Here is a 17690-nt window from a genome sequence, read left to right as displayed (position 1 = left end):
GCTGGAGTGCAATGGCAAAATCTCAGCTCACCGCAGACTCCGCCTCCCGGGTTCAAGCCATTCTCCTGCCTCAGCCTCCCGAGTAGCTGGGCTTACAGGCAAGCCATGCGCCACCAAGCCCGGCTAACTTTGTATTTTTAGTAGAGACGAGGTTTCTCCATGCTGGCCAGGCTGGTCTCGAACTCCCGACCTCAGGTGATCCACCCGCCTCGGCCTCCCAAAGCGCTGGGATTACAGGCGTGAGCCACCGTGCCCGGCCTAATCATTAAACTTCTTTCAGCACTAGCCCCACTGATGTCACAACTTCACCCATTAGTCAATAACTTGTCTTTGCTGAATTCGACACTTTTGAATCATTTAAAAAATATTCTCTTAAATTTTATGTGCTATTTGCAATGTAACGGTTGTCGACATGACACAGTTTTAAGTTTAACCTTTATCATCAACATTTTCTCTATCACTTTCTTCAGTTTAAGCAATCAACAAAACCACCGCTCCAGCCCTGATCCGTAGCATTTGCGGGTTTCCCCCGCGTGACTTCCGCAGGACTGCCAAGTTCAAGCTGCCAGGGCCAGGGCACTGCTAGCAGCTGGGCTGAGCCCTGTTCTCCCGGCGTTCCCACCGCCCAGTGGCAATAGCTGTGAACGGCGGCAGGAGCATGGCAGTGGAACAATAAGGAAAAGATCTTTTAAAAAAAGATATAATACAGAAGCCAGGCAAGGCGGCCCCGACCTGTAACCCCAGCACTCTGGGAGGCAGAGGCGGGCGGGCGGATCGCTTGAGCCCAGGAGTTTGAGACCAGCCTGGCCAACATAGGAAGGCCTCGTCAAAAAGACAAAAGGGTAAAACAAATTTAATAAAATGAAGTTTAACTTTTACTCATGTTTGTACCTAATGACAAGCTTTTAAAACTGAAAAGTTCACTACTGGCTCCTACCCGGCGGCTCCAGCCCGACTGGGGGCCGGGGCCTCCCTGCACTGCGGGGTCACGGGTGCCCCTGGACAGCTCCCGAGCGCCCTCCGACCCGCATGCTCAGCGCAGCCCCGTCGGCGGCGCGCCACGGGCAGAGCGGGCTCAGCGGGGGACGGAAGCTCAGCGCTGCGACCGGGATCCCGCAGGCTCGCTCCGCAGGGCTGCGGCTCCTCTCCGTGCAGGTGCTGGGCCCGCGGGGGCGCGGCGTCCACACGGTCCGCGCCGAGACCCAAGCGGGGAAAAAGCGAAGAGCGGACGGCGGGGCAGGCGCCACAGGGAGCCTCCGTCCCACCGCGCGAGCAGCAAGTCTGCGGCGCTTGACACCTGCACTGCGAATGCCAGGCCGCAGCCCGGGCTCCCAAGACGCGAATACGCGCGCCTGATCGTGACGTCATCTTTTGCGGTCTTCCCGAGAGCCGGCAGCGGGCGCCGCCATGATGTTTTACGGAAGCCGATAGTCCTTGCTCAGCGGCACCCCGTCCTTCCGGCTCTCGGCTTTGCCACAAAGCTTCCCGGAGACGCAGCCGCCACCCAGAAGCGCTCTCCGGGGAAGCCCCGCTCGTGGGACCGCGCCGCCTGCGCCGCCTCTGCGGCCCGCAGCCCGACGGGCGCCGCCATGTTGGGGTCCTAGCCAGGGACGCGTAGGTGTCTTCATAAGATGCCGGGGCAGCGGCGCGCGCTTTCCCCCAAGATGGCGTCCATGCGGGAGAGCGACACGGGCCTGTGGCTGCACAACAAGCTGGGGGCCACGGACGAGCTGTGGGCGCCGCCCAGCATCGCGTCCCTGCTCACGGCCGCGGTCATCGACAACATCCGTCTCTGCTTCCATGGCCTCTCGTCGGCAGTGAAGCTCAAGTTGCTACTCGGGACGCTGCACCTCCCGCGCCGCACGGTGGACGAGGTAAGGCAGGCGGGGCGCCCCGCGGCCCCCAGATTCCCAACCTTCCCACTTCTGACCCGCACACCCAACTCCGGACCCTCCTCGCTCCCTCCCCCAACCTTCCCATCCCCCTTCAGACTGTTAACCCCCCCGCCCCGCCCTCACGCCCCCTCCTCGCTCCTCCGAATCCCTCCCTCCAGTCCTCACCTCCCCCTGAGTCGTCATCCCCCGCCTCGATCCTCATCTCCCACCTCGGTTCTCATCCCCACCGTGGGTCTTCAGGACCCCCCGCCCCTCCTCGCCCCCTGGGAATCCCCCCCTAGGGTCCTCACCTCCCTACCTTTCGTCCTCACCCCTACCCAAGTTTTCACCTCCCTTGGGATCCCCAACCTCCTCCCCGCCGGGCCCTGGGTTCTCGCTACGACCCCCAGGTTCTCACTCCCCTCCCTGGGCCCCCGGGTACTCATCCCCACCCGCCCCCGCCTCCCCCGCCTTCGGTCCTCACCACCCTAATCCCCCACCGTGCCGAAGCGACCGACTCTTGGAGCGGGGGTGCGCCGGCCCCAGCGGGGTCTCCCATCGGGGTTTCCCGTCGGGGACGCAGCCCTGGTGACCTGGGCGAGGGCGGGGATCCCGAGAGAAACCCCCGCGTGAGGAAGGGGCGGCCTGGGCTCGGTAGCTCCAGTGTCCGCTGACTGGATTTTCTTGTTCTCACCTCGCAAAGACCCCGGCCGTCCGGAGCGCTCTGTGTCCGTTTTACTCTTTTCTACACGCCGTTTTGCGTCATTCCAATAAGTGGGTGTGTGAGGTTTGTTTTCTTTTTTCCTAAACTTTGTATTGTATCGCTTTCCGTGCGAAATAAACCGAGTAGTTTTGCAGACTATTGAAGCCCCATGGTTGTTTAAACGTTCTTGGCTACTGATGTATTATTAGCTATTACAGGTTGTAATTGTTTTTGATTGAGATATGATATGTGTGGAAAAGTGCATTTTTGTTCAGTTTAACGAATAATAATAGCATCGCGAGCCACTCCTGTGATCCTTACACAGGTGGAGAAGTAGAACCATGCCTGTTCTTTGGAAGCCTCCCACTGGTAATCACGGCCTTCTTCCTTTCCCCTTCCTCATTTTGGAAAGGTAATCATTTCTGTGCCATCTCCCCGGTGTTAGCAATTATTTATGCACCCCTAAATGGCACAGCTTGGTTGCCGGATTTGGACTTAGTGTGATGGTATCATAGTGTATTTTGTGTGTGGCGTGCATGTGTCTTTTTGGTCGACGCCGTGACAGTTTCATCCACGTTGCAGCTGACTGCAGTTTAATTTTCACTGCTGCGTGGTATTCCTGTCTGTGAGCACGAGGCACTTTATCCATTCTGCCACAGTGACACGCTTAGCTTTTGTGCTCTTGTAAATCATCCCGTTACTACATTACGGTCATATGTTCAGGTGTTTGGAATCTTGGATTTCTCTAGGGTATAACATCTACGAGTGGAATTGTGAGGATCATAGGATCATGCCAAGTTATTTTTCAGAGTGTTTTGTTTTTGTGTTTGTGTTTTGTTTGAGACAGGGTCTGGCGCTGTCACCCAGGCTGGAGTGCAGTGGCACCATCGTGACTCACTGCAGCCTTGACCTCCTCACCTCAGATCTTCCCATCTCAGCCTCTTGAGTAGCTGGGACTACAGGGTTTCACCATGCTGCCCAGGCTGGTCTTGAACTCCTGACCTCAAGCAATCTGCTTGCCTCAGCCTCCTGAAGAGCTGGGATTACAGGTGTGAGCCATGGCACTCGGCCTGCTGTTTGGTTTTCTGCTTTGAGAATTGTATATTCAAATCTGCTTTTAAATTCTCTTTTTTCCCATTGTTTTGTAAGAGTGTCTTTTTTATTATTTATTATAAATGCTAGATATCAGTCCTTTTTCAGTTACAAATATCTCCCAGTTGTCCTTTGACTTTGACTTAGCTTCCTGGAATCCTTTTTTTTTTTTTTTTTTTTTTTTTTTTTTTGAGACAGCGTCTCACTCTGTCACCCAGGCTGGAGTCTAGTGGTATAATCATAGCTCACTTTAACCTTGAACTCCTGGGCTTAAGCAGTCCTCCCTCCTAAACCTCTGTAGTAGCTGGGACTGATGCGCTGCCACCACGCCTGGCTAATTTTTGTGCATGTGTATGGAGATGGGGGTCTTACTGTATTGCCCAGGCTGGTCTTGAACTCCTAGCCTCAAGTGATCCTCCTGCCTTGGCCTCCCATAGTGTTGGGATTACAGGTGTGATCTGTGCGCCCAGCCCTTTTCCTGGAATCATGGATGAATAGAAGCTCCTAGTTTTAACATAGATGGTGTATTCATCCGCCCACTATCATTGGTGCCTCTTGTGTCTCCCCGAGGGACATGCCCGGAACACTCCCTGGGTTATCTTGGCGTAGCTGTACAGTTTTACCTTTCGCACTTGAATCTTCAGTCTGCGTGGAATTGATGATTGATTGTGTGAAGCAGGGAGTCTGATTTTCCACATGGATGTGCAATTAGTCCAGCACCCAACGTTGATTGAAATGACTGTCCTTTTCCATTGATCTGCACTGCAACTTCTGCTGTGGATGTGTTTCTGGGCTGTGCTCTGTTCTTTTGGTCATTTACATATCGATGTGCTAATAACCCACTAAGTCGGTTCTTGTCACTTTATTTATAAGCCTTGTTAGCGGACGGAGCAAACCCTCCCACTGTATCTTTCTCCGGGATCATCTATGGCTATTCTTGTCCCTTCACACTTCCACATGTATCTTCTATACTTACTTCTTAAACATGTAGAGCCTGCCTGCTGGGATTTTAAGGCTGAGCTGAACTTGCAGTTCATTCTGGGGTGCTGTCCTCTTTATATTGCGTCCTATAATTTGTGGGTGTGGGCATATCTATTTAGATGTTCTTTGTGATCTCTGTAGGGGTCTTCCATCTCATATATTACCACCTATTTCATATTTTTCCATGCCGTTGTAAATGGTATCTGTTAAAGTCTTAGTTTTTACTTGTTGCTGGTATATAGAAATGCGTTGATTTTTGTTTTTGTTTGTTTGTTTGTTTTTTAGACGGAGATCTCACTCTCTCACCCAGGCTGGAGAGCAGTGGCGCGATCTCAGCTCACTGCAACCTCCGCCTCCTGAGCTCAGGTGATTCTCCTACCTTAGCTTCCCGAGTAACTGGGATTACAGGCATGCACCACCACCCCTGGCTAATTTTTGTATTTTTAGTAGAGATGGGGTTTCACCATGTTGGCCAGGCTGCTCTCGAACTCCTGACCTCAGGTGAGCCACTATGCCCAGCCAGATTTTTGGATAATGAATTTGTGACTAGCATCTGTGCTAAAGTTTTGCTAGTTGCAAAAATTTTTTTTTTCTATAGAATCTCCTTGATTTTTCTGTGCACTTCATATTATTTTTCTTTCTCCAATTACCTTTTGTTTTTTTTTCTCGTCTCACTGGACTGGCTAGGACCCTCCAGCTCATTGTCTTACCTCCGATCACACAGGGAGAACTCGGAATGTTTTGCCAGTGAGCATTATGTTCCCTGTTGTCTTTAATAAATACCCTTTATCTAGTTAAGGAAATTCTCTTCTTAGAAGACTTGTAAAAAAAAATTTTAATCATGAATTTTTTAAAAATAGCTTTATTGGCTGGGTGCAGTAGCTCACACCTGTAAATCCCAGCACTTTGGGAGGCCGAGGCGGGCGGATCACGAGGCCAGGAGATGGAGACCATCCTGGCTAACATGGTGAAACCCCGTCTCTAAAGAAAAAATACAAAAAAATTAGCCGGGCATGGTGGCAGGCGCCTGTAGTCCCAGCTACTAGGGAGGCTGAAGCAGAAGAATGCCGTGAACCCAGGAGGCAGAGCTTGCAGTGAGCCGAGATCGCGCCACTGCACTCCAGCCTGGGCGACAGCAAGACTCTGTCTCAAAAAAAAAAAAAAGCTTTATTAAAATATAATGTATAGCTGGGTGGATTAGCTCATGCCTGTAATCTCAGCACTTTGGGAGGCCAAGATGGGCGGATTGCTTGAACCCAGGCATTTGAGATCAGCCTAAGCAATATGGTGAAACCCTGTCTCTATAAAAAATACAAAAATTAGCCAGGGGTGGCGGCACATGGCTGTGGTCCCAGCTACTTGGGAGGCTGTGGCGAGAGGATCACTTGAGCCTGGGAGGTTGAGGATGCGGCGAGCCATGATTGTATCACTGCACTCTAGCCTGGCCGACAGAATAAGACCCTGTCTCAAAAGATATTATTTATGTACCATATAATTATGCCAGATAGATCACCATTTAAAATGTACAGTTCAGTAGTTTTTAGTATATTTACAGGTTTGATGATCATTCTAGTCAATTTTCAAACATTTTCATCATCCCCCAAATAAATCCTATACTCACTAGCATTTCCCCAGTCCTCTTCCTCCCCACTCCTAGGTGACTAGTAATCTACTTTTTGCTTCTATAGATTTGTCTATTCAGGATATTTTATATAAATAGAATCATACATCTGGTCTTTTGTGCCTGACTTCTTTCACTTAATGTAATGTTTTCTTTTTTCTTCTTCTTCTTTTTTTTTTCTTTTTTTTGAAACAGAGTCTTGCCCTGTCGCCAGGCTGGAGTGCAGTGGCGCGATCTCGGCTCACCACAACCTGCGCCTCCCAGGTTCAAGGGATTCTCCTGCCTCAGCCTCCCCAGTAGCTGGGACTAGAGACACGCGCCACCATGCCCAGCTAATTAGCTAATTTTTGTATTTTTAGTGGAGACGGGGTTTCACCATGTTGGCCAGGATGGTCTCCATCTCTTGACCTTGTGATCCACCTGCCTTGGCCTCCCAAAGTGCTGGGATTACAGGCATGAGCCACTGCTCCCAGCCTTTATTTCTTCTTTAAAAAAAAAAAGGATGCATATGCAGAACATGCAGATTTGTTACATAGGTATACGTGTGCCATGGTTTGCTGCACCTATTGACCCGTCCTTTAAGTTCCCTCCCGTCACTGCTACCCCAATAGGCCCTGGTGTGTGTTGTTCCCCTCTCTGTGTCCATGTGTTCTCAGTGTTCAACTACCTGCCACTTATGAGTGAGAACATGCAATGTTTGGTTTTCTGTTCCTTTGTTAGTTTGCTGAGGATGATGGCTTCCAGCTTCATCCATGTCCCTGCAAAGGACAGGATCTCATTCCTTTTTATGGCTGCATAGTATTCCATGGTGTATATGTATCACATTTTCTTTATCCAGTCCATCATTGATGGGCATTTGGGTTGGTTCCATGTCCTTGCTATTGTAAGCAGTGCTGCAGTAAACATACATGTACATGTGTCTTTATAGCAGAATGATTTATATTCCTTTGGGTATATATCCAGTAACAGGATTGCTGGGTCAAATGGTATTTCTGGTGTTAGATCCTTGAGGAATCGCCATGCTGTCTTCCACAATGGTTGAACTAATTTACACTCCCAGCAACAGTGTAAAAGCCTTCCTATTTCTCCACAGCCTCGCCAGCATCTATTGTTTCCTGACTTTTTAGTAATCGCCCTTCTGACTGGCATGAGATGGTATCTCATTGTGGTTTTGATTTGCATTTCTCTGATGATCAGTGACGTAGAGCTTTTTTTCATGTTTATTGGCCTCATAAATGTCTTCTTTTGAGAGGTATCTGTTCACCTCCTTTGCCCACTTTTTGATGGGGTTGTTTTTCTCTTATAAATATGTTTAAGTTCCTTGTAAATTCTGGATATTAGCCCTTTGTCAGATGAGTAGATTGCAAAAATTTTCTCCCATTCTGTAGGTTGCCTGTTCACTCTGATGGTGGTTTCTTTTGCTGAGCAGAAGCTCTTTAGTTTAATTAGATCCCATTTGTCAATTTTGGCTTTTGTTGCCATTGCTTTTGGCATTTTTGTCATGAAGTCGTTGGCCGTGACTGTGTCCTGAATGGTATTGCCTAGGTTTTCTTCTAGGATTTTTATGGTTTTGGGTTTTACATTTAAGTTTTTAATGCATCTTGAATTAATTTTTTGTATGAGGTGTAAGGAAGAGGTCCAGTTTCAGTTTTCTGCATATGGCTAGCCAGTTTTCCCAGCACCATTTACTGAATAGAAGATCCTTTCCCCATTGCTTGTTTTTGTCAGATTTGTCAAAGATCAGATGCTGGTAGATGTGTGGTGTTATTTCTGAGGTCCCTGTTCTTCTCCATTGGTCTATAGGTCTGTTGTGGTACCAGTACCATACTGTTTTGGTTACTGTAGCCTTGTAAGTGTAGTTTGAAGTCAGGTAGCGTGATGCCTCCAGCTTTGTTCTTTTTGCTTAGGATTGTCTTGGCTATATGGGATCTTCTTTGATTCCATATGAAATTTAAAATAGTTTTTTCTAATTCTGTGAAGAATGTCAATGGTAGTTTGTTAGGAATAGCATTGAATCTGTAAGTTACTTTGAGCAGTATGGCCATTTTCATGATACTGATTCTTCCTATCCATGAGGATGGAATGCTTTTCCATTTGTTTGTGTACTCTCTTATTTTCTGTTTTTTCTTTTTTTTTCTGAGATGGAGTCTCGCTCTGTCGCCCAGGCTGGAGTACAGTGGCGCGATCTCGGCTCACTGCAAGCTCCGCCTCCCGGGTTCACGCCATTCTCCTGCCTCAGCCTCCCTATAGCTGGAACTACAGGCACCCGCCACCACGCCTGGCTAATTTTTTGTATTTTTAGTAGAGACAGGGTTTCACCGTGTTAGCCAGGATGGTCTCGATCTCCTGACTTCATGATCCGCCCGCCTCGGCCTCCCAAAGTGCTAGGATTACAGGCATGAGCCACCGTGCCTGGCCTTTTTTTTTTTTTTTCTTTTGAGACAGAGTCTCGCTCTGTCGGCCAGGCTGGAGTGCAGTGGCACGATCTCGGCTCACTGCAACCTCCGCCTCCCTTGCTCAAGCAGTTCTCCTGCCTCAGCCTCCCGAGTAGCTGGGATTACAGGCTTGTGCCACCACGCCCGGCTAATTTGTGTATTTTTAGTAGAGACGGGGTTTAACCATGTTGGCCAGGCTGGTCTCAAACTCCTGACCTCAGGTAATCTGCCTGTCTCGGCCTCCCAAAGTGCTGGGATTGCAGGCATGAGCCACTGCACCTGGCCCCTCTCTTATTTTCTTCAGCAGTGGTTTGTAGTTCTCTTTGAAGAGGTCCTTCACATCCCTTGTTAGCTGTATTCCTAGGTATTTTATTCTCTAGTGATTTTGAATGGGAGTTCATTCATGATTTGGCTCTCTGCTCGCCTATTAAAATCACATTGATTTTGTATCCTCGGACTTTGCTGAAGTTGCTTATCAGTTCAACAAGTTTTTGGGCTGAGTTGATGGGGTTTTCTAAATATAAAATCATGTCATCTGCAAACAGAGACAACTTGACTTCCTCTCTTCCTATTTGAATACTCTTTATTTCTTTCTCTTGCCTAATTGCCCTGGCCAGAAATTCCAGTACTATGTTGAATAGGAGTGGTGAGAGAGGACATCCTTGTCTTGTACCAGTTTTCAAAGAGAATGCTTCCAGCTTTTGCCCATTCAATATGGTATTGGCTGTGGGTTTGTCTTAAATAACTCTTAATATTTTGAGATATGTTCCATTAATACCTAGCTTATTGAGAGTTTTTAACATGCAGGGATGTTGAATTTTATCAAAGGCCTTTTCTGCATCTGTTGAGATGATCATGTGGTTTTTGTCTTTGGTTCTGTTTATGTGATAGATTATGGTTGTTGATTTGCGTATGTTGAACCAGCCTTGCATCCCAGGGATGAAGCCACTTGATCGTGGTGGATAAGCTTTTTGATGTGCTGCTGGATTCGGTTTGCCAGTATTTTATTGAGGATTTTCACATTGATGTTCATCAGGGATGTTGGCCTGAAGTTTTCTTTTTTGTTGTCTCTTCCCAGTTTTGGTATCAGGATGATGTTGGCCTCATAAAATGAGTTAGGGAGGAGTCCCTCCTTTTCAATTGTTTGGAATACTTTCAGAGGGAATGGTGCCAGCTCCTCTTTGTATTTCTGGTGGAATTCAGCTATGAGTCCGTCTGGTCCTGGGCTTCTTTTGGTTGGTAGGTTGTTACTGCCTCAATTTCAGAGCTTGTTATTGGTCTAGTCAGGGATTCGACTTCTTCCTGGTTTAGTCTTGGGAGGGTGTATGCACCCAGGAATTTATCCATTTCTTCTAGATTTTCTAGTTTATTTGTGTAGAGGTGTTTATAGTATTCTCTGATGGTAGTTTGTATTTCTGTGGGGTCAGTTGTGATAGCACCTTTATTATTATTATTATTTTTTTTGGTGTCTATTTGATTCTTCTCTCTCTTCTTTATTAGTCTAGCTAGCATTCTGTCTATTTTGTTAATTTTTTCAAAAAACCAGCTCCTGGATTTGTTGATATTTTTTGGGGGGGAGGGTTTTTCGTGTCTCTATGCCCTTTAATTCTTCTCTGATCTTAGTTATTTCTTGTTTTCTGTTAGCTTTGGGGTTAGTTTGCTCTCTTGCCTCTCTGGGTCTTTTAATTGTGATGTTAGGGTGTTGATTTGAGATCTTTCTAGCTTTCTGATATGGGCATTTAATGCTATAAATTTCCCTCTTAACACTGCTTTAGCTGTGTCCCAGAGATTCTGCTACATTGTCTCTTTGTTCTCATTGGTTTCAAAGAAATTCCTGATTTCTGCCTTAATTTCATTATTTATCCAGGAGTCATTCAGGAGCAGGTTGTTCAATTTCCATGAAATTGTGTGGTTTTGAGTGAGTTTCTTAATCTTGAGTTCTAATTTGCACTGTGGTCTGAGAGACTGTTATGATTTCAGTTCTTTTGCATTTGCTTACTTCCAGTTAATTACGTGGTCGATTTTAGAGTAAGTGCCACGTAGCACTGAGAAGAATGTATATTCTGTTGATTTGAGGTAGAGAGTTCTGTAGATGTCTACTAGGTCCACTTGATCCAGAGCTGAGTTCAAGTCCTGAATATCCTTGTTAGTTTTCTGTCTCGTTGATCTAATACTGACAGTGGGGTGTTAAAGTCTCCCCCTATTATTGTGTGGGAGTCTAAGTCTCTTTGTAGGTCTGTAAGAACTTGTTTTATGAATCTGGGTGCTCCTGTATTGGGTGCATATATATTTAGGATAGTTAGCTCTTCTTGTCGAATTGTTCCCTTTACCATTGTGTAATACCCTTCTTGTCTTCTTTGATTTTTGTTGGTTTAAAGTCTGTTTTGTCAGAGACTAGGATTGCAACCCCTGTCTTTTTGTTTGTTTGCTTTCCATTTGCTTGAAGTTTCCTCCATCCCGTTATTCTGAGCCTGTGTGTGTCTTTGCATGTAAGATGAGTCTTCTGCATACAGCACACCAATGGGTCTTGACTCCTTATCCAATTTGCCAGTCTGTGTCTTTTAATTGGGGCATTTAGCCCATTTACATTGAAGGTTAATATTGTTATGTGTGAATTCGGTCCTGTAATCATGATGCTATCTGGTTATTTTGCACACTAGATGCAGTTTCTTTGTAATCTCATTGGTCTCTATATTTTGGTGTGTTTTTTCAGTGACTCGTACTGGTTTTTCTTTCCATATTTAGTGCTTCTTTCAAGAGCTCTTCCGGGGTGGGGCTGGTGGTAACAAAATCCCTCAGCATTTGCTTGTCTGGAAAAGATTTTATTTCTCCTTCACTTATGAAGCTTAGTTTGGCTGGATATTAAATTCTGGGTTGAAAATTCTTTTCTTTAAGAATGTTGAATATTGGCCCCCAAACTCTTCTGGCTTATAGAGTTTCTGCAGAGGTCCGCCATTAGTTAGTCTGATGGGCTTCCCTTTGTAGGTGACCTGGCCTTTCTCTCTGGCTGCTCTGAACAGTTTTTCCTTCATTTCGACCTTGGAGAATTTGATGATTATGTGTCTTGGGGTTGATCTTCTCATGGAGTGTCTTAGTGGGGTTCTCTGTATTTCCCGAATTTGCATGTTGGCCTGTCTTTCTAGGTTGAGGAAGTTCTCCTGGATAATATCCTTAAGTGTGTTTTCCAGCTTGTTTCCATTCTCCCCGTCTCCTTCTGGTACTCCAGTCAGTAGTAGGTTTGGTCTTTTTATGAAATCCCGTGTTTTTTGGAGGCTTTGTTTGTTCCTTTTCATTCTTTTCTCTCTATTGTTGTCTGCATGTCTTATTTCAGTAAGGTGGTCTTCAAACTCTGATATCCTTTGTTCCGCTTGGTGGATTCGGCTGTTAATACTTGCGGATGACTCATGAGGTTCTCGTGCTGTGTTTTTCAGCTTCATCAGGTCATTTATGTTCCTCTCTAAACCGGTTATTCTAGTTAGCAATTCCTCTGACCTTTTATCAAGGTTCTTAGCTTCTTTGCATTGGGATAGAACATGCTCCTTTAGTTCAACGTTGTTTTTTTTTTATTACCCATCTTCTGAAGCCTACTTCTGTCAGCTCGTCCATCCGATCCTCCGTCTAGTTCTGCGCCCTTGATGGAGAGACATTGTGATCGTTTGGAGGAGAAGAGGCACTCTGGCCTTTGGGGTTTTCAGCATTTTTTTGTTGATTCTTTCTCATCTTCGTGAGTTTGTCTAGTTTCAGTCTTTGAGGCTGCTGACCCTTGGATGGGGCCTTTTGTTGTGGTTGTTATGGTTGTTGTTGATGCTGTTGTCATTTTCTGCTCGTTTTGTTTTCCTTGCCGTAGTCATGTCCCTCTTCTGTAGGGCTGCTGCAGTTTGCTGGGGGTTCACTTCAGGCCATATTCCTCTGATTCACTCCCATGCCTGGAGGTGTCACTAAAGGAGGCTGGAGAACAGCAAAGATGGGTGCCTGCTCCTTTTTCTGGGACCTCTGATCTCGAGGGGCACCAACCTGATGCCAGTAGGATCACTCCTGCATAGGGTGTCTGACAACCCCTGTTGGAGGGTCTCACCTAGTTGGGTGACATAGGGAGCAGGACCCGTTTAACGAAGCACTTTGTCCCATGATGGAGGGAGTGTGCTTCAGTGGGGGGAACCACTTGTCTGGGCTGCCCAGGTTATTCTATATTTAACATTTTGAGAAATTGCCAAACTATTTTCCATAGTGGCTACACCATCTTACTTTCTCCATAGTGATTTTTGAGTGTTCAGTCTCTCACATCCTTGCCAACATTTGTTATCTTTTTGATATAGCCATCCTAGTGGGTGTGAGCACAAAGGAACTTTAAATTTTATCAAATGCTTAAATATCTATTGACATGTAATTCACCACATTAACAAAATAGCTTTAATTATAAACCAACCTTGCATTCCTGCGGTAAACCTAAATTGGTCATTTTATGTTGTTAGATTATATCATCCTGATGTTTTGTATAGGAATTTTGTATTATATCTTTGTTCTTGGGTGAGATTGACCTGTAGTTTTACTTACTCAGACTGTCTTTGTTGGATTTTGGTATTGGGGTTATGCTACCCTTAAAAAAGGATTTGTAACGTATCTGGTCTTTTCTTTTTCTTTGGAAAGTTTGTTTACTAATGGAGTGATTTCTTCCTAAATATTTGGTAGAACTTGGTAATGAAGTCTTCTGGACCTGAAATTTACTTTGTGGGAGGATTTTTCAGTATTGATTTTTGTTTTTATGGGTTTTGTTTTTGTTTGTTTGTTTGTTTGTTTTAATGCATAGTGTCACTGTCACCCAGGCTGGAGTGGCAGTGATGTGATCATAACTTACTGTAACCTTAAACTCCTAAGCTCAAGTGATCTCCTGCCTCACCTTCCTGAGCAGCTAAGACTGCAGGCATGCACCACCATACCTGCCTACTTTTCTTTTTTTAAAAATTTTTTGTAGAGAGAGTGTCTCAAATACCCTTCTGTCATCGAGGCTGGAGTGCAATGGTGCAATCTTGGCTCACTGCAACCTCCACCTTCCAGACTCAAGTGATTATCGTGCCTCAGCCTTCTGAGTAGCTGGGATCACAGGCGTGTGCCACCATTCCCAGCTAATTTTTGTATTTTTAGTAGAGACAGGCTTTTGCCACGTTGGCCAGTCTGGTCTCAAGCTCCTGACCTCAAGTGATCCACATGCCTTGGTTGCCCAAATTGCTGGGATTACAGGCAGGAGCCAATATGACCAGCTCAAACATCTTTTTAAATGTCAGAAGCATGTATAGTGATTATTTCTTATTTTTTCCCCCTTGATCCATCTCACCAGATGTTTGTTGATTTTATAAGAATTTTCAAACTACCAGCTTCTGGCTTTGTTGAACTTGGATTTCTGTTTCACTAATTTTTGCACTAATTTTCTTCTTTCTCCTGTCTTTGTACTTACTTTGTTGCTCTTTTTCTAAGTTTTAAAGATGGATGCCAATCTCAGGCTTCTTTTCGTGTGTGTATGTGTGTGTGTCCATAAATTCTCTTCTAATTACAGTGTAAGCCGCATCCCACAAGTTTTGATAGTCACAGAACTGTATCGTCACACTTTTTTAATTTAAGTAAGTTCTTCACTGATCCCTGTGTAATTTAGAAATGTTTCTTAATTTCCCTGCATTGGAGGGGAAGATAGTTTTGTTTTTATTATTAATTTCTAGCTGTATTGAGCTCTTGTGAGAGAATATGGTTTATTTTAGTTGTTTGAAATTTAAGATCTGCTTAATGGCAAAATGTATGGTCAGTTTTTGTAAATGTTGCAAGTAAGCTTGCGAATCATATGTACTCTCTAGTTTTGAGATCCATTGCTCAGTGGATGTTCATTAGGCCAATTTGTATAATCATGTTGTACAAATCTATTCTATTCTTAACTGTTTTTTGTTTTAAAGGTGTGGGGTCTTACTATGTTGCTCAGGCTGGACTCAAACTCCTCAGCCTCCCAAGTATCTAGAACTACAGGCACGTGCAGCTTGGTTTAAAAAAAAAAAAAAATCAGTGAGAAGAGGATTTGTTGATCTCCTCGTTAGGATTATGGGTTTGTCTGTTCCTCCTTCTCAGCTTATGCTCTATATATTTTGGGGCTGTGTTATTAGGTGCATCCAAGTGTATAGTTGTTATAGTTACCATGTGAGCTCAACCTTGGATCTTTACCTAGAGATTCTCTGTATTTAGTAATGTTTTGTTCTTAAAATCTGCTTCCATCTAACATTAATATAAATATACCAGCTTTATTTTATATGTATTTTTCTTGGACTTCGTCCTTATGTATTACAAGAAATTGTGATAAAGACCTCATTTAACTGGATTGTGAAAGGACTAGGCCATTCTGGGTCATTTACTTTTCTGAAAAATATTTTTATTTATTTTCTTGGTATTTAAAAAAAGGTTTATAAGACATTCTAATTTATGTTAGTTTTCTTCCTTCATTTGTTTAGGGGTCTGGTACCTTAGGGATGTCATTCTGAAAATTAAACTTTTCTACATAGGACCATAGATACACGGTGACTAGATGACTGGGCTGGATGTGTTCCACAGTGTATCAGTCAGGGTCTCCAGAGAAACAGAACCAAGAGGGTATACAGACACATACATGCACACACACCAGGAGAGCCAGTGATGTAAGCCCTGAGACTCAAGACCCAGGAAGAGCTGATGTTTCAGCCTGAGTCTGAAGGCTGGAAAAGACCAGTCTTCCAGCTCAAACAGGCAGGAGTTCCCCTTACTCAGCATTTTTGTTCTGCTTTGGTTTTCAGTTGATTGGATGAGACCCACTCAGCAGTAGGGAGGGCCCTCTGCCTCACTCAGTACAATTCAGATGTTAGTCTTACGTAGAAACATCCTCACAGACACACCTGGAATCATGAGGGACTAACTGTCCAGGTGCCCCATGGCCCAGTCAAGTTGACACATAAGGTTAACCTTATACATGGCATCTGCTACAACTTGTGTTTCTGAATGAAATTCTACAACCAGTTCACTGGTTTTGTAATGTGTCTTTTTATTTTTAATTTTTTTTTTTTTTTTGAGACGGAGTCTCACTCTGTTGCCCAGGCTGGGGCATGCAATCTCGGCTCACTGCGAGCTCTGCCTCCTGGGTTCATGCCATTCTTCTGCCTCAGCCTCCCAAGTAGCTGGGACTACAGGTGCCAACCACCACGCCCGCCTAATTTTTTGTATTTTTAGTACAGGCAGGGTTTCACTGTGTTAGCCAGGATGGTCTCAATCTCCTGACCTTGTGATCCGCCCACCTCAGCCTCCCAAAGTGCTAGGATTACAGGTGTGAGCCACCATGCCTGGCTTTTTTTTTTTTTTTTTTTTGACAGAGTCTTGCTCTGTTGCCCAGGCTGGAGTACAGTGGCGCCATCTTGGCTCACCAGAATCTCTGCCTCCCAAGTTCAAGCAATTCTCCTGCCTCACCTTCCCCAGTAGCTGGGATTACAAGAGTGCACCACCATGCCTGGCTAATTTTTGTATTTTCAGTAGAGATGGGGTTTCGCCATGTTGGACAGGCTGATCTCGAACTCCTGACCTCAAGTGATCCACCCACCCTAGCCTCCCAGAGTGCTGGGATTACAGACGTGAGCCACCGTGCCCAGCCAATTTTTAATTTTTTAAAGAAATGAAATCTTGCTCTGTTGCTCAGGCTGGAGTGGAGTAGTGCCATCTTTGTTCACTGCAGCCTTGAACCCCTGGGCTCAAGTGATCCTCCTGCCTCAGCCTCCCGAGTAGCTGGAACCACAGGCGTGAGCCACTATACCCGGCCCTATTCCTCTGAAAAGCTTAGTAAACAGCAGTTCTTTATACCAGGGAAGAGGAAGAGACATTTTAATGATGTGATAGTTTATTCAGTAAAGAGTACAGAAGTGAGTTAGGGCCCCTGCTCTCTAAGAATTACAGACCTTACAAGATAGGCCTGGGCCGGGCGTGGTGGTGGCGCCTGGATTCCCAGCACTGTGGGAGCATGAGGCAGGAGAATCGCTGGACCTGGGAAGGCAGAGGTTGCAGTGAGCCGAGATCCCGCCATTGCACTCCAGCCCGGGCGACAACAACAGCGAGACTCTGTCTCAAAAAAAAAAAAAAAAAGGAACGCCCAGGGGAGCTCGTTCCCACCTCCACCAGCAAAAGGCACCTTCCATGAAGCTGGAAGGGGCCCCCACCAGGCGGGGAATCCACCAGCGCCTTAATTGATCTTGGATTCCCACCTCCAGAACCGTGAGAAGTAAATTTCTGTTGTGTGTAAGCCAAGCATTTTCTTTTTTCTTTCTTTCTTTTTCTTTCTTTCTTTCTTTCTTTCTTTTTTTTTTTTTTTTTTGAGATGGAGTTTCGCTCTTGTTGCCCAGGTTGGAGTTCAATGGTGCGATCTCAGCTCACTGCAACCTCTGCCTCCTGGGTTCAAGCGATTCCCCTGCCTCAGCCTCCCAAGTAGCTGGGATTACAGGAATGCGCTACCACGCCCGGCTAATTTTGTATTTTTAGTAGAGATAGGGTTTCCCCATGTGGGTCAGTCTGGTCCCCAACTCCTGACCTCGTGAGCCGCCCGCCTCTGCGGGCCGAAGTGCGGGGTCTACAGGCGTGAGCTACCGCGCCCGGGAAAGCCAAGCGTTTTCCTACAGAAGCCCCAGTAGAGCGAGCCAGGCTTCAACATGCGCGTTCTGGAGAGAAAACATTTACTCCACAACAGTGGTCCTTTTTGTTTTAAATTAACATCCCCGACTTTTTTTATCCTTACCATTTTTATAAAATGCCGCGTGCTTGCCTCTTGGCAGGCGTAGGGTTTCCCTGGGGCTGGTGTGAAGAGGCAGCACTGGCTGGAAACAGCCGGGCTGTGCGGCTGCCAGAGGCAGCGTGTGCGCAGCGCTTCCTGCAGCCGCGTAGCATCTTCTGCCGCATCGCGCGCTCAGCTCGGGCGGGCGTCGGGAGTGAGGGCCCGGGGC

At 45.9% G+C, this 17690-nt stretch overlaps 1 protein-coding gene across 11 annotated transcripts in view; it reads left to right on the top strand.

Moving 5' to 3' along the window:
- NELFA (negative elongation factor complex member A) overlaps nucleotides 1-17690 on the top strand; it is a 64802-nt gene that overhangs the window by 36618 nt on the left and 10494 nt on the right. For 3 of the 11 annotated variants that reach the window (XM_063603671.1, XM_063603670.1, XM_008965479.4), the window contains one exon: nucleotides 471-1874. The exons of 6 other annotated variants lie outside the window; for them this stretch is intronic. In XM_063603671.1, coding sequence (XP_063459741.1) covers nucleotides 1632-1874 — 243 coding nt within the window. In that variant the 5' untranslated portion in view covers nucleotides 471-1631. Of the gene's footprint in view, nucleotides 1-470; nucleotides 1875-2577; nucleotides 2662-17690 lie in introns of all 11 variants that reach the window. 2 more of the 11 variants (XM_063603669.1, XM_063603668.1) reach the window with 1 other exon arrangement.

The sequence above is a fragment of the Pan paniscus genome, chromosome 3 (assembly GCF_029289425.2).
Source record: "Pan paniscus chromosome 3, NHGRI_mPanPan1-v2.0_pri, whole genome shotgun sequence".
In the NCBI taxonomy this organism is placed as follows: domain Eukaryota; kingdom Metazoa; phylum Chordata; class Mammalia; order Primates; family Hominidae; genus Pan; species Pan paniscus.
The sequence above is the reverse complement of the archived record's forward strand: the minus strand, read 5'-3'. Positions and strand labels throughout refer to the sequence as shown.